The following is a 21978-nucleotide window of genomic DNA, read 5'->3' as shown; positions in this document are numbered from 1 at the left end:
TTACTCAGCATTCATATAAAAAAAATCAATGTGAAAAATCAAAACGATCTGTTAAACCTCCAAGTTTTACTTTCAGAGATTGCTGATGCCTATGTTGATGCATCTCACGTAGTTTCCTTTTTACACATTCAATTCAACTTTGATCGTATACCTACCAGACCTGGACCAGGTGAATTGCATAGGAATATTTTTACTGTGTTTACATTTTTCTTAAATTAATTTTAAAAAAGCATAGTAAAGAGTCTGAGGACAAATTATTCAACTGTTTATCATACATAAGACCGCATGACTATAATACAAAGGGGGGTTCTTTTTTCATTTAACGTTACAATATACACAGCAAGTCCGGACTAGATCTTACAATCTGAACACAGGTATTTAACCTTTTCCATGCTGTTTATGTTTACAATGCACAGAAGTCCTGTAACCAAACTGTGTAGTAAAGCACACAAAACTGGACTGTAACATAACACAGTATGCAGAAGCATTGGATTTTATGATTTTCTTTATGTAAATATCGGTTTTAAAAACTGCTTTAGTTTTTTGGTGCTTGCTAAGATGTGGCAACCAGCACAGAAAAAAAAATGACCTGACCCATATGATATCTTAACCTTATATTCCTAAACAGCAGTAACTACTGAATTCCTTTTGATATTGCTATACTCAAGATGATATCCTTTTATTCACTGTAAACCTTTATGAACTACCAAGTTCAAAAAAATCATCCACAGGCTCGACATTTAATTACAAAATAAATATGGATTTCCTGATTAACAACAAAAAATGTTTGTGGTTTATAAAAACTAATATTTCCAAGTGTCCATTCACATTGACATAGTGTTTAGCCTTTCTTTTGTCACTGTTTACATATAAAAACCTGCTTTTGTTCAGGAAAAAAAAAAAAAATTGACCTAGTCAGCCACATGGAATTGACCAATAAAAAGAAACGTGGTGTTCTACTGAGTCGTCTTAAACAGGGTTAACGGCAGAGGTAGATTACTGCTTCTTTTCTAGGCTTCTTTTGATCCTGGACAGATAAATTACTTATCTTCATTCTCCCAATTCAACCGCTCAAAAGTATAACACCCCAAAATTGGTCAATTTAAAATGGGAACACAAATTTAGCAACTGCCAGACTGTGTTACATTAAGGCAGCATAATCTCAACACGAGGCACCTGTTAAATACCAGCCTGTCTGCTCAGGTCACGCATGAGAGTTCTGCTTTACTTGAGCTCATACTCTGGACCTGTTGGTGCAATCAAGGTGTTGCTTTCAAGTTTACGAGTAGGTTAATCAGGAATACAAGAATCAACTGCTGGTTCCATAGCTTCTGGATCCAGTGTCCCTTTACCTTCAGAAGCCTGAACACGTTTAGAATGTAACAGATGTTGTAATCTTGAATTAGATGTCAATCTATTATGTTCAGTACACAGATTGCTGTAAATGTATTGGCTATGGATTCAACAACAGTTCCAGTTTTGTTTAAGCAATAGTACAGCCATAATTTTCAACTGACATTTAAAAATGGTCTAGTTACACCTTGTGTCAAAGTGCAGAACTGCTACATTATTGGTTACAGACATCTATGTGCTATAAAAACAGCTTTGGTACAATAAATTATCAAAAAAGAAAATAAATTTTTGTAAAATTCACAGCATAATTGTGAGGCAAAAAAGCAGTCACATAAAATTCTGCATTTTTTAAAAATGTTCAGGATGAACAGAAGACATCTTTGTGCAGAAGAAATGGTGGAGATACCACGTGCCGAGAAAAAGCAAAAGAAAAAGTAAAAAGCAGGAAGGGACACAGCTGTAGCTATTTCCATCAAAGCAAACCACTACTTCTGTGACCTTCAACCAATAAGAAAGTCAACTTTATGACACACGCAAAGTGACCTTGCAATACCTTACAATTAGTGGGTCACAAAAGTCTATTTTAAAAGAAAGGCCTCTTGAATTACCCATTCTCTGTGTTTTCAGCATTAAGGACTGTCTGCAAAAGCATGTCCAAAAGTGATTGCATCTGAAATGGTAGGCTCTTCTCATTTTGAGTCCAAATCCATAAGGCCAAAGGTTATCCCAAAGACCACCACTCAGACCTCCCCAGGACTGGCCACGACTGACCCGTTGATTGCTTCTCAGTGCACCTTGGTTAGGAGACCAGTCACGTTCCATCCTATCTTCCTGTGGCCTCTACAACAGGAGAGCCACAGGATCCCATGTAATTGCTGCTTTGCTCCTCAGTAGGTTCAGATAGGAGAGTTCTGATCCCCGCCACTCAGCATGCTTACTGTGCCTGACAAACTTCAATACACATAGCTGAAGATGGTGTTTGTGGAAGCTGGAGGTCCCTCTTCCTTACAGTACTGCATTTCCGTGCCCAAGTGTGTTTAGAGGACTTAAAAACCCAAATTTCCCACCCAAAACAAAACAGAACCAAAAAAGAGGAAAAACAGAAGGAAAAAAAAAACCACCCTTATGGGGCCCTTTATGCAAATTATGTGCAGTGCCTTTTATTTTAAAATTAGTTGGCAAATGACCAAGACCAACATCTGAACATTAACTTTTGCTGAATAGAAAGACCAAAAAAAAAAAAAACCATTATGACTAGATGTGGCAAGTTAAAATGGGGGAGCAAAAAGAGGATACCTCTGAGCTATCCATGAAGATGGGTTTGGACATGGCTCTTTTAAAACACTTCAATGTCCCTTTGCAATCTTTTCAAGTTAAAAAAAAAAAAAAGTCAGCTTTGCCCTCTTGTAGCGGTTCAGTGTGTTAATCTCCTTCTGATTCAAGCAGCTTTGCACTTTGTTTTTGGAAAAAAACACCACTTCTATAAAAACACACAAGAAACAAACTCAAGTTTCAATGTAGTCACGAGCTAGCTACAGGACTCTGTTGCACACAAACTCCTGTCATGGGGGACTCTTCTCTATCAGCCCCTTGCCTCATTGTCAGATGTCCTTCAGTCATGTAATGTGCAGGACCTGTATTAGCAGAAAACTGGTATGTTGGATGTCCAGCTATGCCAGTCTCTTGGCGGGGATTGGAGTAGACGGTCAAATTAACGTCCATAGCTCCATTCTGTCCAAAGTCCAAGGTATTAGCAGCCACTGGGCGATTCTGGTAGGCCTGATTGCCTTGATTACCAGTAGAGGAGGAAGATGTCGAGGAAGAAGTCGTTGAGGAAGACAGGGATGTCATGGAGTGGTGACTGTGGCCAACCTCCATAGAATCTTGGGTAGAGGAGCTATTCGTTGGAGAATTGTAGACCCTTGGCCTGGTCCGGTTACCCAAGGCTTGTTGTCCATGGTGGTGGTGATGGTGGTGGTGGTGGTGATGGTGATGGGAACTGTTTCCATGGTGATGATGCAATGCATTCTGTTGAGGGGCTACATGAAAGGTGGTTTCTTGAACAGGATGAGTTTCAACAGTGACCTGTGTAGGAGCTTCAGTGCCTGACCAACCAAGAGGAGCAGGAAATTGCTGACGCACCTGAAAGAACAAATTTTTTAAAGGATTTTTCAGAGGACTGTTTCCAAGCTTTAATCTTCCATTGAAAGCGACCAGCAAACTAGCATCGCATTAATCAAGGAAAAAGGGTTTTCGAAACTTTTAATGTGTTAAGACAGTTTCATAACACCAAATTCTAAATACATTAAAGGGCAAAAAAATTTCATCATGAAAGCAGCAATTTTCAGGAAGTTATATCCTTAAATAGGTTCATCTATTTCACTACCCACTGTCTTTCCTTGGGAGCACTGTTTATGCCAGGGGTCAGCAAACATTTCCTGAAAAAAGCCAGACAGTAAGTATTCTGGGCAGGTCCAAAAGGAAGTCTTTACTTTTCCCCTCATGTCCTTCCTCTCTCCATCTTTCTTCTTTCAGTAACGGACTACTATCTACCCAGCTGCTCAAAAATGCCTCTGTCCAACCCATGAGCAAGAACTAATGAACCTACCTGAGGAACAGATTCAAAATCTGGCCTCTTCTTTTTGTCCCCACCATCATCTCTTGCCTAGGCTAACACAATAGTCCACTAAATGAACTCCCTGCTTTCATCCTTGCCCTTCTCCAAAGGGTAGCAGGAACAATCTTTTCATAACACAAATCCAATCACTTCCCTATTTAAAATCCTTTAATGACTCCTCACTGCACTTAGAAAACACCACCAAATGCACACAATGGTCTGCATCATCTGGCCGATGCCCACTTCTCCAATCTTTTTCTCCAGTCATCCTACCCATGGCTACCTGGGTTCCAACCAAAGAGGGCATTCCTCCCCTGGGTCAAAATCTCTCAAATGCCTCAGTGTACTAGTAACACGCTGCTCCCTTCTGCCTAGAAATGTTATTTCTTGGATTTTCTTACTGCTTGGATGTCTCTTTTCAATGACTTCAACTCCAGAGCCTTCCCTGACCACTCTGGCTGATGCTGCCTCAACCACAGTGGCAGAAGCTACTGGTTGTGTACAAGACTCTTCTTGTTTCTGAGCACATGGCTACACACCACTTCCCAGCCTCCCTTGTACTTAGCGATGGCCATTTAACTAAGCTGTCAATGGAATGTGAATGAAAGCTTATATGTCACTGCTAGCCTGGCACACAAAATAATACCTCCCAAGTCCTTCTGCCTGCTGGACACAGTAGACAGCCAGGCCCTAGGGCATGGTGGAACCACAAGATGGAGATGGTAGGAGACCAGGATCTGGAAGATAGCCCAGTCACTAACCTGAACACCTATTCTGGACTGTTACACAAAATAAATGAAAGAAACTTGGTACTTTTTAAGCTACCATATTTTGGGAGTCTGTTATCAGAGTTTGGCCTACTCTAATTCATACATCCTATCCAACAAATAGTCATTCTCTACCAAATTATCCTTATCTTCTTTTTAAGCGCTAACGCTACTTGCCATTTCTATTCATGTTCATTTTATTTACCTGTGTCACTGTAAGCTCTAGGAAGGCAAAAGGCTCAGTATCTATCAACAGCGGCTGGCACAAATTGTTAAGCGTTTATTCAACAAAGGTGGTCTGAGAACCAAACTTTTAAGAGATACTACTGAGAACAATCAGTAGAAAAGTTGGCAGTGAGTTCTCAGAAAACAAAGTACTAGTGGTTTTTAAACTATGAAGTTATTCAAGTAACTAGATTAGAAAATCAAGTAAGGGGCAATGTTACAACAGCTATCAAAATTACAAACCACACCCTTGGAACAGCCATTCCGCTTTCAGTAATTTATAGCAGATAAAATGTGTATGTGTGAATGAGCCATGCACAGCAGTGCCTCCTTATCCACAGGAGATACAGTCCAAGATCCCCACTGAATGCCTAAAACTGCAGACGACCAAACCCTCTATATACTATGATTTTTGATCTGATAACCTAGACGGCTACAAAGCAAAGTAACTTATATATCTTGCAGACAGTGGGGGATGAGTCATGTCCAGGGTGGGACAGCATGAGATTTCATCATGCCACTCGTAACAGAATTTAAAACTTAGAAATTGTTTCTGAAATTTTCCACTTAGTATTTTTGGACCATGATTGACTGAATAACTGAAATCGTAGATAAGAAGGGACACTACTGTACAGGGTTATTTATTGAACTACCATTTGTAACAGAAAAAAGATTGGAAATGAACTAGACATCCATTAATAGGGGACTGGTGGCCAAGGTGGCTCATGCCTGTAATTCCAGCACTTTGGGAGACCGAGGAGGGAGAATCAGTTCAGCCAGGAGTTCAAGACCAGCTTGGGAAACATAGCGAGACCTCACGGCAGGGTGTGATGGGACACATTTGTAGGCCTAATGACTGAGAAGGCTGGGGATGGGGAGCGGGGACTACTTGAGCCCAGGTGCCCAAAGCTGCAGTGAGCCGTGATCACACCACTGCACTCCAGCCTGGGTGACAGAGCAAGACTCTAGCTCTAAAAATAAACAAACAAACAAACAACAGGTGAATGGTGAAGAGACTTATGGAATATCTAACGGAATACTGTACAAAAAAATAAAAGACTGAAAAAGCTCTCTATGTACTGATACAGAGAGTGCTCCAAAATTTATGGCAAGACTAGAAAAATCAAGATGTTTGGAAACAGTATGCCTGGTATGGTACTATTTGTGAACAAAGGGTGGATGAAGAATATGTATTTCTATTTGCTTATATATGCATAAAATATCTCAAAAAGTATACAAAAAACTAATAAACTAATAACAATGGTTTAGAAATTGAGGGGCTAGAAGGCATGGAAGGAAAACCTTTCACTGAATTCTCTTTTTTATTTGCTTATTTTTTAAACCATGTGACTATATCAATCACTCAAAAATTAATAAAGAAAGTATTTGAAGCAAAATCTTGATCTCTGTGAAATCCAGGTGGGAGAAACGTGGTATCTTATGCTACTCTTGGCACTCTCGTATGTGTTTGTGGTATGGAACAGATTTGGAAGAAAGGACAGACGGACAGACTAAAGATTTAGGGAAAGGCCCTGGGAATAGTGATATTTAAGACCTGAAGGATAAATAGTAGTTACCAAAGCAAAAGAAGAAGGAAATGAGTGTTCCAGGCTGAAAGCACAGGAAAGAGTGAGAAAGGTGACAGAGAATGTGGCATATTACAAAAACCAAAAAATAAATCAGTGTGACTAGAGTAAAGAGGAGAAAGAATGGCCTGGGTGGGAATCAGATCCTGGAAAGCATCGATGCCATGGTAAGAAGTCTATGCTTTATTTTAGCTATAAGGGCAAGTCAAAACTGGTTTAAAGTAGGGAAAACAGGCTCGGCACAGTGGCTCATACCTGTAATCCCAGCACTTCAGGAGGCCAAGGTGGGTGGATCATCTGAGGTCAAGAGTTCAAGACCAGCCTGACAACATGGCAAAACTCTGTCTCTACCAAAAATATAAAAATTAGCCAGGCATAGTGATGCATGCCTGTAAACCCAGCTACTCAGGAGGCTGAGGCAGGAGAATCACTTAAACCCAGGAGGTGGAGGTTGCAGTGAGCCAAGATTGCGCCATTGCACTCCAACCTGCATGACAGGGCAAGACTCCGTCTCAAAAAAATAAATAAATAAAATAAAAAATAAAAGGAGAGAAAATAGCAACAACAGACTGTTTTAGGGAAAGCTCACTTGGCTGCAGGGAAAAGCATGGTGCTGGCAGGTGAATGGAATCAGACACTCGAAGACTGGTTAGGACTCTTTCTAGTAAGACAAGTCATAACAATGACGTAAAGTGAAAGGCAGAGAATAAAAACGTATTAAGATGTGGTGAAACCAGATAATTTACTGTCTGATTCAGTGTGGAGAAAGAGGGAGAGAGGAGTGTCCCCAGATTTATGACTTGAGCAAATGGGTAAATTTAGGGCCACTTTTACAAAGAATGGTAAAAGTAGAAGAGTTGAGAAGGAAGTGAAAATGACATCACCTTATGTGCAATTTTACCACTGCACATTGTTGAGACTTGCAAGGTGACATTTATAGTAAAGAATTAGAAAGGCCCTAGGGTTCAGAAGTGAAGTCTAAGTCAGAAGTTGAGACTTAGGAACAACTGGCATAAAGATGGTGACTGCAGGCCCTGGCAGGTGTGGCTGAAATCATCCAGGAAATGTTAAGGGGAGCAGGACAGGGACACAGGTCAAGCCTTGAGGAACAACCAGGTTTCAGAGGTGGGGAGAAGAAAAAACCCAAAGAGACAGGGGAACGTCCTGCCAAGGAAACCAGCAGTGAGTGTTTCAAAGAGTAGGGAAAAGTCAATACTGCCAAATGAAGTTGTAGAATGCAGAAAGACAGCATTAGGGTGTCCACTTGACTCATGAATAAAGGTGTCCACTGAGCCTGGAAGGCAGGATGTTAAGCAGAATAGGCAAGGAGGTCTTCAGAGTAGAGGCAAAGACACCACAGGTAGCAGAAGTGTAGGGAAAGAAAGACAGGGGACACACAAAGGTGCTGCTTAAGATGGAAATGGCCTGAGAATGAGGAAATGTTGATTAACAGAAAGAGCCAAAAGAGTAGAGGCTGAAGACACAGGAACCAAGGAAGACCAAAGGGAAAAGGCCCCATGAAAGCAGGAGACAGGGGATCAGGGCACTGAGTGGGCTTGGCCTTAGGCAAAAACAAACACATTGCTTCTAATAAAAAAGGCGTAGAGGAGAAGTGGACAGTGCCATGTAGTCAGGATCATGTATGCAATGCTACAAAGTAAAAGGAGTTCATGTCTGAAGACTCTTCCTTACAAAGCAAAGAGTGGGTGATGACAGAGAAGGGGAGGGCAAAGTTTCTAAGAGTAGAAAAGTTTGAAACAATTATTAGAATAGGAGACAATGGGACAACTTGGGTAACACGTAAGACTGCCCAGCAGAGGTTGGTGAATATGAATAGTGCTGACAGATAGCTACATGTGGGACTTTCTCCAGCACCATTCAGCTGCCCGATTCACAAGAATGGAGTGCTTTTAATCAACAGCAGTTTTACTCATCCACAAAATACTACACTGGCCTCTCACCATCAAGCAAAACTCAGCATGAACCAACTTACAACTTTATTGGGTTATGTAAATATTTTTGCCATCACCATCTGCTTCACTCAAATTTTGAAAAAGTACTTAATTGGATCCTCTTCTTCAACAGGTTTAAAAACAAAAAACAAACAAAACAACAAGAAAGAGAGGCTAATATCAAACCAGAAACTGATTCAGAATCCAGGACTACAAGTGCTAAAAAGTCATGGGAGGAAGCAGAGTTGAGTCATGAAGATCATGACCCACGAAAATTTACTCAACCCACGAAGTCTCAGTTTCCACTGTAAAATGGGAATCAAAAAAGCCTGAGGCTCAAAATGCTGCTTTGGTAAATGAGATAAACAAAGGAAAACACTGTTCGAAACAACAACTGCTATGCCCCTAGTGAGTGTTAGCCACTTCTAGACAAAGAGGAAGAGAACTACATGAACGTGCTTCTCTATGATAAATACTGACATTTCCTTAGACATGAGAACGTCATGAACCTTTAGGGTAAATCAAACGGTCATTCTAAAGGCACGTGGCATCCAGTGCTGCTCCACCTGAGCACAGCAGGTGACAGAAGCAAATGAACCACATGCGAGCTCACCTGGGGACTGTGTGTCTCGCAGTCCATGGCCTGCACAGCAGCTGTGAAGTGCCCGCCGCTGTGCCGATGCTGATGCGTCGGATCTGACCGGGCTCTCCCACTGTTGCTTGTCCCCGATGAGCCACCTGAAACATCACAACACAAAATAATACAACTGTGAGTTTAAAATGCATTTTGTTCAAACGTATACTCCAAAGCTATACCGTTAAAATGGAAAATATTCAAAACACATACAAAATCTCCAATATTAACTTGAAAGTGTATCATGAAGTCTTCATATTCTCTGACTAAAACCAGGTTCTCTCTCATCCACCACTGAACTAAAATACAATGAAGTCTGGTTAAGGTAGGGGAAAACTCAAGCAATGTGGACAAAAATTCCATTTAAGAAGTAATTTAAAATGCTGGTTAATAAATAGATTTCCAACTGCCAAGCAGAATTTATTACATGCTTAACTGAATACTGGAGCTTTGGGGGAGATGAATTTACTATTAACTATAAAAGAACAGATTTAAGTAAAGTAACTGCTCCCTACCCTTTAAATTTAATAAACACTTTCAAATAATCCCACTTTATACAGAAAACACCAAACATTCCCAAGCCTAATCTAACCGCAGTCTCACAGACCTGAGCTTGACGACGTGCTGGAGGTGGTGCCCGAAGACTGGGACTGCTCCATGGCGGGACTTGTAGACACACTATTACTTGTATTTGTACCTTCATCAGCTGTTTTCTTGAAGAAACTGTGCTGCAGGGCATAATAAGGTTGAATTCGTGTTTTGGGGTCATAATCAAGCATCCTTAAAATGAGGTCTTTGAACTTCAAGTAGTCAGCGACCGTATGACCTGACTCCCCAGCACGCCGCCCACCGGGTCCTCCTGTTTCTACTCCAAGAATATTATGAAGTTTACGGGATCCTGGTGGTTTGTACTCCTATAAGAGAGAAGATAAAAGACTTTCTCTAAATTTGGTGGAATATGTAAACACTTACAAAATCTAACTTTAAATATGTTTAAATATATTATATGTTGAGGCCTTTATTAACAAGGACCCATCATAGTTAAATCCTCCGCCTTTTCACACATTACTACACCAAATGCAGTTAGTTACAGTTCAACATAATTCTGAAACCAAAAGTGGTAAGATAAAGATCATCTAGCCCAGGGGTCAGTAAACTATGGCCTGATACAGAGCCTGGTTTTGCACAGTTCTAGCTACAAATGGCTTTTCTGTTTTCAAAGGTTGTAAAAACAAGCAAGTAAGTAAATGAAAACAAAAAATATCCAACAGAGACCCACAAGGAAGAAAGAATTTTCTCTCGTTCTTTATAGAGAGCATGCATGCCCCTGCCCAGCCCTGGCTGGAAGTCTCTTTCCTGCCTAACCGCGTACCCTCAGCACCTGCTACACTTCCTTAAGCAACAGTGGCCCAAGAAAGAAAGCTATGGCAATCACACCAAGGATGTTCTACATAAAAAGGCACTGGCCTAACCCTACCCACTCATAGTAGATAAAGAGAAAATTAGGTATGCTTCCCTTCAGAAAACTCTATGTAATAATAAAATAACATGTGCTGAGATTTCCTGAAAACTCATTTTTTGATATATAATAGAATAATCCTTAAAACCTCTATAAATATTGAATTTATTAAGAATAGCACCACCAGACTTTGGCTTCTAGTTAAAATGCAGAAATATGTGAGATGACTGTTTTCTCTTAAAAGCAAAACCAAGCCAGGTAAGTCATAAAACCACTGCCTTTTAAAGACCAATCAGAGAGCTGTCCCAGGATCCAGAGTTGAAACAAGAATCCCCTGAATTCTACAAAATGAAAAGCCTCTCCAGGAAAAGACCTACAGTGGGAGAAGGAGCAGGCATGCCACAGAGAAGACTCCAGCCCAAGTCTGAACCAACTTCTGACAGCCATGTGTGGACAAACAGAAGGATGGGGGAGTGCAGCAGGAGGAAGGCGATCTCCCAGGCACAGAGAGTTAGGATTGGGGCTGCTGGCTGGGCAGTAATGTATACAGACTTCTAGATTTTCCCTGGTTCTAAAGATACAAACACTGCTGAAGGGAACGTCCTGATCCCAGCTCAAAATATATGAAGACAGCAGTGAATAGAATCTAAGTCAAACGAGCAAAGCCCAGAGTCAGTGAAGCTACAAAAGAGATCAACTCAGCCCAACAGGAGGGGCCTGACAGAGTTAATAGGCCTCTTTCTGGGGGAAAATATGATCCACTTCCATCTTTAACTGTTCTTAAGCACAGGAAGTTTAGCACACACTTAAAAATTACATTTTTTACAAAATGATGTCCACAATCACATGAAAAAGAAAACAAAAAGCCAATAGAAAATACACACACATAAATGGTACAGATGTTGAAAGTAGCAGACTACCATTTTAAAATAATTATGATACTTACTTTTTACAAATTATGATAAATAAACAATTTAGTTCAAAAGGTGGACAACATACAAACAAATGTAGAATTTCAAAAGAGAAAAACCATTATTTAAAAATATAGAAACGCTAGAACTAAAAAATATAGGGTGGGCTCATGTCTGTATACCCAGGTTAAAGTGGGACGACTGCTTGAGCTCAGGAGTTCGAGACCAGCCTAGGCAACATAGCCAGACCCCGTCTCTACAAAAACTTTTAATAGTTGGGTATCATAGTGGCACACTCCTGTAGTCCCAGCTACTTGGGAGGCTGAGGTGGAAGAACTGCTTGAGCCCAGGAAGTCAAGGCTGCAATGAGCCATGATCACACCATTATACTCGAGCCTGGGTGACAGAGTGAGATCCTGTCTCAAAAACAACAGTAACATCCCAAGAATCCATTTAATGGATTCAACAGCAGACTGGACTCGGCACAAAGCAACAACAACAACAACAACAACAACAAAATCAGTGAACCAGAAGATAGAAAAAGAAATATCCAATTAAAAACACAATCAGAAGGCTGGGTGCGGTGGCTCACACCTGTAGTCCCAGCACTTTGGGAGGCTGAGGCAGGTGAATCACGAGGTCAAGAGATCGAGACCATCCTGGTCAACATGGTGAAATCCCATCTCTACTAAAAATACAAAAAATTAGCTGGGCATGGTGGCACATGCCTGTAATCCCAGCTACTCAGGAGGCTGAGGCAGGAGAATTGCCTGAACCAGGAGGCGGAGGTTGTGGTGAGCCGAGATCACGCCATTGCACTCCAGCCTGGGTAACAAGAGCGAAACTCCGTCTCAAAAAAAAAAAACCACAAACAGAAAACAGAATGAATAAACCAGACGGAGACCTCTGGGATAATATTCAGCACTATAACATACATATCACTAGAGAACTAGAAGAAAGATGAAAGCAGAACAAATATTTGGAAAGACTATGCCTGAGGACTTTCAAAAACTGATGAAAGAAATCAACCCACAGATCCAAGAAACTCAGTGAACTCCCAGGAGAATACATACAAAGAAAATCATACACAGGTAAACAGTCAAACTGCTGGAGATCAAGCAAGAGAAAATATTAAAATCAGCCAGAGGGCAAGGGAAAAATACTATATGCAGGGAAACAATGCTAAAAATAACCAGACTTCTCTTCAGAAACAGTGTAATCCAGAAAAAAAAGTCAATACATCTTTAAGCAATGTCATAACATCTTTTTCTTTTGCTGAAAGAAAAAAGTTAATCTGTAATTCTATATTCACTGGAAATATCTTCCAAAAAATAAAGGTAAACAAATATTTTCAGCTCAACACCAACTGAGAGAATTCATCACGATAACTTATTCATAAAAAATAAAAGTTAAATAAGGTCTTAAGGCTGAAGAAATGATACCAGACGGAAGCTAGAGACTGCAAAAAAAAAAAAAAAAAAAAAAAAAGAACACCAGAAAAGAGTAAATATAAGCATAAATATAAAAGTTCTATTATCCTTATTTTATATGTGCTTTAAAATTTCTTTAAACATCTATTTTTTATTTAAACAGCCATTAATTTGTGAGGTTATAACATGCAAAAGTAATATGACAACAAATGCACAAGAAGTAGAAGAAGGTTATATAGAATCACAGGGCTATCATGCTGTTTAACAAGCAATATGTTATTATTTAAAGGTAAACTATGTTAAAGGTGCATATTATAAAAGGAACACAAACATGACACAGAGAAGTAAGCAAAAAAATCAGTACAGGAGATGAAATAAAATGCCAAAATGTATTCAATAAACCTCCCCCCAAAAAGACAGGAAAGAAAAAATGGGAAACAAAGAACAGGAAAGACAGAACACAAATAAGACAATAGTATGAAACCCAAAACTCTGAATAATAGGCTAAATACTAACAGAATAGATTAAAAAACGACCTGACCATATGTTGCACACAACATAAAAATCATTCTGGCCAGGCGCAGTGGCTCATTCCTGTAATCCCAGCACTTTGGGAGGCTGAGGCAGGCAGATGACAAGGTCAGGAGTTCAAGACCAGCCTAACCAATATGGTGAAACCCCATTTCTACTAAAAATACAAAAGTTAGCCGGGTGTGGTGGCACATGCCTGTAATCCCAGCTACTCAGGAGGCTGAGGCAGGAGAACCACTTGAACCAGGGGTGGAGGTTGCAGGGAGCCGCGATTGGGCCACTGCACTCCAGCCTGGGTGACAGAACGAGACTGTCTCAAAAAAAATTCTTTACATATAAAGGTATGCACAGGTTTAAAAAGTGAGAAAGTGAGAGTGAGAGAGAGAGAGAGAGAGAGAGAGAGAGAGGGAGGGAGGGAGGGAGGGAGAGAGAGTGTGTGTGTGTACATATGTTGGATATTTTTCTTCCAATGTATGTGTGTATCATCTTTTGTATCTATACACAAACACACACACACACACCATGAAAATATCAAGAATAAGAACACTAGTAACATTACAGTAATATCAGACAAAGCAGACTTAAAGATAAACATTACTGGAGACAAAGAGGGACATTTCAGGATGATAAAAGGGTCAATTTATTAAGAAGTCATAACAATACTAAACATGCATACATTTATTAACAAAGGTTCAAAAAACAAAAAGCAATGTTATAAAGGGAGTCTAAGACAAATCACTGAAGACTCCTCTCTCAGTTACTGACAGAATATACAGACAGACACAGACACAGACACAGACACAGACACACACACACACACACACGCACACAAAGATATAAAAGATATAAAGAAAATATCAAACAATTTGATCTACTGATAGCTGGAGACCACTACACCAAACAAACACAAAATACAATTCTTATCAAGTGCACATAAAACATTCACCAAGACACATTAGATGCTAAGCCATAAAACAAGTCTCAATTTTAAAGGACTGAAATCACATTCTGTGATCAAACTGCTACTGAACTAGAAATCAGTAAGATAACTAGAAAATCCTTAAATATTTTGAAATTATGTAACAAAATTCTAAATAATGACAGGTTAAAGAAGAAATAACAAGTTAAAAACATTTCAGAATGACTGTTAAAACATACAAAAAGCACTCCAGCGCAGTGGTTCAAGCCTGTAATACCAACACATTGGGAGGCTCAGGCGGGTGGATCACAAGGTCAAGAGATCAAGACCATCCTGGCCAACATGGTGAGACCCTGTCTCTACTAAAAATACAAAAATTAGCTGGACGTGGTGGTACGCACCTGCAGTCCCAGCTACTCGGGAGGCTGAGGCAGGAGAATCGCTTGAACGCAGGAGATGGAGGTTGCAGTGAGCCGAGATCGCACCACTACACACTCCAGTCAGGTGACAGAATGAGACTGACTCTGTCTCTAAAAAAAATAGCTAGCTAGCTAGCTGCAGGATGCAGCTAAAGCAGTGCTTAGAGGAAAATTTATACCACTAAATTCTATAGTAGCAAAGAGGCTTAAAAATCAATGATCTAAGTTTCCACCTTTAAAAGAAGCAAGAAAAGGAGGAAATTCAACCCAAGTAAATGGACATAGTGAAGAGTAAAAAACAGAATAGAAACTAGAACAAGAATAGAAAAAAAAGAAAAGAAATCAACAAAGTCAAAACCTGGTTGTCTGAAAAGATTAATAAACTTATCAACCCTGAGCAAGACTAGTTGGGGAAAAAACAAAGTATAAATGACCAGTATGAGGAATAAAAGAGAGACTATCACTATAGATTCTCTAGATATTAAAAATATAGTAAAATATTATTGATAATTTTATGCCAACAAATTCAACAATTTAGGTGAGAAAGAAAAGTTTCTGGAAAGACACAGCTTACCAAAACTAACTTGAAAAATCTAGATAACCGTATTTTTATCAAAAAACATAAACTACAATTAAATAACCTTCTACTAACAAGAAATGCCCTAGGTTCTGAAGGTTTCATCACCAAACTCTACTAAACATTACAAAAGAAGTAATGCCAACCAATCATATACCTTTTTTTTTTTTAAGAAAATCAAGAAAGAATATTTTCTAATAGTTTCACAAGTCCAGCATAATCCTAAAATCAAATCCTAATGATGGTATTATTAATAAAATTTTAGACAAATATCCACTAATGATATAGAAACAAAATTCCTTAATTGAACTGAACAATATATATAAGGGACTTGATAGGGCTGAGGGGCTTAACATTCAAAAACTTAATGTATTTTACCGCAAAATTGGAGAAAAATCATATGATGATCCCCATAGATGCAGAAAAACCTTAACAATATTCAAAACCCATTCATGGTATTAAAAAAGCAAAAAAGACACACAACTGAAAATACAGAACTGTCTTTATTCATGGAGTATAAGATTGCTTAAGTAGAAAGCCCTATCAAATTTCAACAATGAAAATACAGTCATCCCTCAGTATACGCAGGGATTGGTTCCAGGACACTGCCCCTGCCCCAAATATACTCAAATCCACATATACTCAAGCTCCACAAGGAGGCCGTGCAGAATCCATATACGTGACAAGTTGACCCTCATATACAGGTTTCACATCCAGGGAATACTGTATTTTTTATTACAGAAGGCTGACTGTATTTGTTGAAAAAAAATTTGCACACAAGTGAACATGTGCAGTTCAAACTTTTATTGTTGAAAGGTCAACTGTTAGAACGGATAAATTTAGCAAGGTCTTAGGATATAAAAATCATGCACAAAAATCAGTTGTATTTCTATATACCAGAAATGAAAAATTAAGAAATTATACATTTTAAATGCCATTTAAAAGAACATCTAAAAAATTAAAAACTTTAGGAATGAAGTGAAAATATGTAAGACTTCTGCATTAAAAACTGTAAAACACTGCTGAAAGATTTGAAGTCCTAAATAAATGGAGAGATAACCCATTTTTATAGAGTGGAAGACAATATTGTTAAGATGTCCATTTTCCTAAATGAAACTCCAATTCAAAATGCTAGCACTATTTTTTGGTAGAAATTTACAAGTTGATTCTAAAATTCATATGTGAATAGAAAGGACCTAGAACAGAAAATATATCAATAGGGAAAAGGAATTGCTTTCAGCAAATGCTGTTGTAACTACTAGGTAAGCAAAGGGAAGAAAATGAACTTCAACCCCTTCACACTGTTCCATACTCAAAAATTAATTCAAGACAGACCATGGAACCCTAACTGTAAAAGGCAGAATAAAATTTAAAAAACATTTAGAAGAAAACAAAGAAGAGTATCTTCATAAACTTGAAGATGGCAAAGATTTTTTAGGATAGGAAAAAGCACCAAAAAAAAAAAAAAGTTGACAAATACAACTTCATCAATAGTAAAATTCCCTATTCATCAAAAGATACCATATTAAGAAAGAAACAGGCAAGCCACAGTCTAGGGAAATACACTGACATATATGTGACAAAAAACTTAGTGACAAAGGACTACTAGATCATTAACTCAGAGAAGATATATGAAAGGCTAATAAGCATATGAAAAGGTGGTCTGTATCACTGCACTGCCTGAAGAAATGCAAATCAAACCACGACATAGCAACTAGAAAATGGCTAAAATCCAACAGACAAACCATATCAAATGGTGAGGATGTCATGCAACTGAAACCCTCCTGCATCATGAGAATATAAAATGATAAAACAACTTTGGATAACTGGTGGTTTTTCTTGTGAAGGCAAACATATACCCCATAACCTGGCAATTCTACTCTTAAGACTGTGCTGTCAGAGTAGCCTTATTCTTAATAGTCCCAAATTGGGAACAAACAAAATGACCACTTACAAGTGAATATAAATTATGATATGTTCATTCAATGAAATATCTTGAAACAATAAAATGAAATCAATTCCTGAGACATACAATACTGATGAATTTCCAAAAACAATATATTTGTTGAATGAAGAAAAACTAAAACTAAACAATAAATACTATAAGGCTCCATTTATACAAAGTTTGCCAATGAAAAGGCAAAGCTAACCTTTGATGACAGAAATCAGAAAGCAGTGGGATAACAGAAAAGGGTCACAAGAGGATTTGAGATAGAAATCTTTCATACTGGTTTAGACAGGAAGGACAATGTTGTATATAAAGGTGAAAACAAGCTCAACACTAAAAATGTGCATCTTACAATATACAAATTATACTTCAAAAAACAGCATCATTTATTGTCTTACTTCTTCATTCTCCATCTCTATCAAGAAAATAATACATAGTAAGTATTGATCTCATTATTGGAAAACTCTAATATAGAGCTTTTGAAATGTAAAATGAGGAATTAAAAGTAAAAATAAAATCATTAAACAAACCACAAAGAGACAGCCAATGAAAGTATATGCACATCTATTTATATCTCTGGTTAAAATTTCTAGTGTATCCTTTGTAATGTAATTATTTGATTTTGTTACAGAATTTCTCTCTTAAAAGCAAAATACGCCAGGCACGGTGGCTCACGCCTGTAATCCCAGCACTTTAGGAGGCGGGCAGTTCATGAGGTCAAGAGATAGAGACCAACATGGTGAAATCCCATCTCTCCTAAAAAAAAAAACAGATAGAAAAATTAGCTGGGGGTGGTGGTGCGCTCCTGTAATCCCAACTACTCGGGAGGCTGAGACAGGACAATTGCTTGAACCCCCAGGAGGTGGAGGTTGCAATGAGCCGAGACTGCACCACTGCACTCCAGCCTGGACGATAGAGTGAGACTCTATCTCAAAAATAAATAAATAAATAAATATTTCCTATTTTAAAAAATTAAGTTGCTTAAGTCAATAGCTCAGTGTGACTAAAAGAATCTCATGAGCAAACTGACACAAGAACACAAAATCAAACACCACATGTTCTCACTCATAGGTGGGTGTTGAACAAGGAGAACACATGGACACAGGGAGGGGAGCACTATACACGGGGGTCTGTTGGGGAGGGGGGACAGCGGGGGCGTGGGGAGTTGGGGAGGGATAGCATGGGGAGAAATGCCAGATATAGGTGAAGGGGAGGGAGGCAGCAAATCATACTGCCACGTATGCACCTATGCAACAACCTTGCATGTTTTTCACATGTACCCCAAAACCTAAAATGCAAAAAAAAAAAAAAAAAATCTATTATCAATTCACATGTATTAAATGTACATTAAGATACCCACTTCCAATTTTAAAAGGGAAAAGACAATCTACTCATTTCTGAAATGCCCCCACTCCAAATATCTAAAAACAATAATACCTATAAATCAATTTGAAAGAAATGATAGGTCACTGTGGTTTTATGAGGCAGAAATTTAGCAGATGGAATGGGATGTTTTACTGAGGAAAAAAAATAGCAGAAGCAAAATATAAATAAATAAATCTCAAATGGAGAAAGCAGCAGCCTGTATCACAGAGAGAGACAACATAAAAGAGATTTAATTTCCTCTCCATGCTAATTCAAACTGGTAGGAACTCCTCTGAATGCTGGTGAAGCCAGTAAGGATTCCCAGGCTAAGTTTAGGTTACACAGAAAATGGGCCATGATTAATGAGTTATGTGGATAAACGAAAAACAAGGGCCCAGGAGGTCTCGATGGCATTTTCCGTCCTTTCCTTATGGGGAGTAGGCATAATTTAGCAGCTGGAAACTGCACTGCCTATAGCTTTAGAGAATATGGCAGAATGCAGTAACTTACAAATCAGTTCTGAAAGATATAATTATATGTGTGCTTTTAAATATTCTAAAGAAAATCATTTAATATTAAAAGTTATGACTCCATAGCTATGTGGAGGTGAATTAAGGCAATCAACCATCATCTTCAGTTCACTGAAAATGACACCTGGTGGCAGCATCGCTAAAATGCAAGGGCAAAATAACAAGCAAAAATAAACTCTTAAACGTTATAAATGCAAAACTACAATCACAAGGTGACTTAGGTATGTGTATGTGTGGGGGGAGGTCATATTCAATCACATATTTATACATTATATTCATTCAATACTAGAGCCAAACTAAATTACAAAACATGATTATTTACAGACCTATAAAACAAAAGTAAAAACCAATATGCAAAATTAACTCTATTAATTTACTCTATTAAACTGACACAGTTTAGGTATCTTTAAACAAAGTCCTCAGATAAAAGAAAATTACTAAAACAATGTTATAAAAACCTCACTTTTAAAGATTTTGGAGATGTGAAATTTCTGCTATCTAAGTCACTGAGCTAGGAATGTGACTCTATCAATGGACCATACAGTCAGTTAATATCCTTGAAAAAAAATCAAATACTACTTAAGCCAAAAACCATCTTCTCACATATTTTACCAAATGAACTTTAAAAAAAAATCATTTACTGCAACTGTGACTTCTGTTCACAGCTGAGGTAATTAACTGTGACATCACTACATGCCCAAGCTGTAAGAAAAAAAGGTCAAACTTATGAATTCTACTGCTGAAGCCAAACATGGTGATGTGATCAGCTGCCTCAAAATACAGGCATACAGTTTTTAAAATGAAGTTTTAAAGATAACTCTGACCATTAATCAAACACTGGTCCACACCTGATAGTTCTGGTCAAACTATATTCAACTTCTGAACAAAGTATCTACCTAAGTTATCAATAAAATTGTTAACTGAAACACACTGATTTCAAGTAAAGCAAAATGAGCTATAAAAAGACAGGTATGGTAAAGAAATTTAATAAAGGTTCAAAATGTATATATCCTTATTTTACCCGTTTTCCATCTTTGGTCTTCTTTAAGTTCCAAGAGCCATCTGGCAACTTCTCAAAGAACTTTCTTGCTTTTGGTGCTTGGTCGAGAATATGAGCAGGTGGAATACCCAGAACTTCCACTATTTTATTCATCTGATCTACCTGTATTAAAAATAACAACAATAAAACCTGTAATTTCTACTGTACATCTACTCCTGCTCATCAAGTCACACATCACTCATTCATTCATAAATAAATTGTACGTCGCCTATGTGTCAGGCACTCCTCCAGACATCCAGCATACAGTAATGAACAAACAAGAAAGGCCCTTCCTTCCTTGAGCCAAATACCCCACAGAAGGGAAGACAGTCAATTAACAAACACATTATGTCAGGTAGCCATGGATACAATGTTGAACAGTAAGGAAAGATGAGAGGAAGTTTTAAAGGTTCCGTTTTTGTAGAATTTTATTTTATAAAATTTTTTTCTTTACTTATTTTTGAGATAGGGTCTCGCTCTGTTACTCAGGCTGGAGGGCAGTGGTGCAATCACACCTCACTTCAGCCTTGACCTCCCAGGCTCAAGTGATACTCCCACCTTAGCCTCCAGAGTAGCTAGGAATACAGGCATGCACCATCACACCCAGCTATATGTTTTTTTTAAGATGGAGTCTTGCTCTATTGCCCAGGCTGAAGTGCAGTGGTGCAATCTCAGCTCACTGCAACCTCTGACTGCCGGGTACAAGTGATTCTTCTGCCTCAGCCTCCAGAATAGCTGAGACTACAGGCAGATTTTTTAGTCAAGACGGGTTTCACCACGTTGGTCAGACTGGTCTTGAACTCTCGACCTCAAATGGTCTGCCCACCTCAGTCTCCCAAAGAGCTGGGATTACTGCCATGAGCCACCACGCCCGGCCCCACGCCTGGCTAATTTAAAAATCTTTTTGTGGAGATGCAGTTTTACCATGTTGCCTATGCTGGTCTCAAACTCTGGGTCAAGCAATCCAGTCCCACCTCAACCTCCCAAAGTGCTGGGATTACAGGCGTTGAGTTACGGCACCCGGCCCAGTTTTCAGAGGATATTAAATAACCACTAAAAACAAAAAATCCCAGAGGCTTAATAGAGTATGGATCTAATAAGTTTTTTGTTTTTGTTTTTGTTTTTTTTTTTTGAGACAGAGTTTCACTCTTGTTACCCAGGCTGGAGTGCAATGGCGTGATCTCGGCTCACCGCAACCTCCGCCTCCTGGATTCAGGCAATTCTTCTGCCTCAGTCTCCTGAGTAGCTGGGACTACAGGCATGCACCACCACACCTGGCTAATTTTTGTATTTTTTTTAAGTAAAGACAGGGTTTCACCATATTGAACAGGCTGGTCTCGAACTCCTGACCTTGTGATCCACCCGCCTTGGCCTCCCAAAGTGCTGGGATTACAGGCGTGAGCCACCGCGCCCAGCCAAGTATTTTTTTTTAAAGTACAGATTCATTCACTCAAACTGAGCGTGCCTATTACAGGCTAGGAACCATGCTTAGTGGTAGAATACAATAAACAAAACATATAAAAATCTCTGCCAAAAAGTTGTTTATGTTATAGTGGGAAGAGAGCAACAATAAATAATTTTTTTTTTTTTTTTGAGACGGAGTCTGGCTCTGTCTCCCAGGCTCCTGGGTTCAAGCAATTCTCCTGCCTCAGCATCCCAAGTACACTGGGACTACAGGCACACGACACCACCCTGGGCTAATTTTTGTATTTTTAT

The 21978-nt window shown here is 38.8% G+C and overlaps 1 protein-coding gene across 5 annotated transcripts in view; it reads right to left on the bottom strand.

The window, feature by feature from the left end:
• Positions 1-244: 244 nt before the first annotated feature.
• The window catches only part of DYRK1A (dual specificity tyrosine phosphorylation regulated kinase 1A), a 146141-nt gene continuing 124407 nt past the window's right edge, over positions 245-21978 (bottom strand). For all 5 annotated transcript variants that reach the window (XM_021669480.2, XM_021669482.2, XM_064380147.1 and 2 more), the window contains 4 exons: positions 20245-20385; positions 9742-10048; positions 9114-9238; positions 245-3495 (listed from right to left, as the gene is read on the bottom strand). In XM_021669480.2, the coding sequence (XP_021525155.1) occupies positions 2875-3495; positions 9114-9238; positions 9742-10048; positions 20245-20385 (1194 nt within the window). In that variant the 3' untranslated portion in view covers positions 245-2874. The remainder of the gene's footprint in view (positions 3496-9113; positions 9239-9741; positions 10049-20244; positions 20386-21978) is intronic.

Source organism: Aotus nancymaae, unplaced genomic scaffold (assembly GCF_030222135.1).
Source record: "Aotus nancymaae isolate 86718 unplaced genomic scaffold, 86718_ANA_hifiasm-v0.15.2.pri h1tg000022l_1, whole genome shotgun sequence".
Classification (NCBI taxonomy): Eukaryota; Metazoa; Chordata; class Mammalia; order Primates; family Aotidae; genus Aotus; species Aotus nancymaae.
Note: the sequence above shows the minus strand (reverse complement) of the source record. Positions and strands in the feature narration are given on the sequence as shown.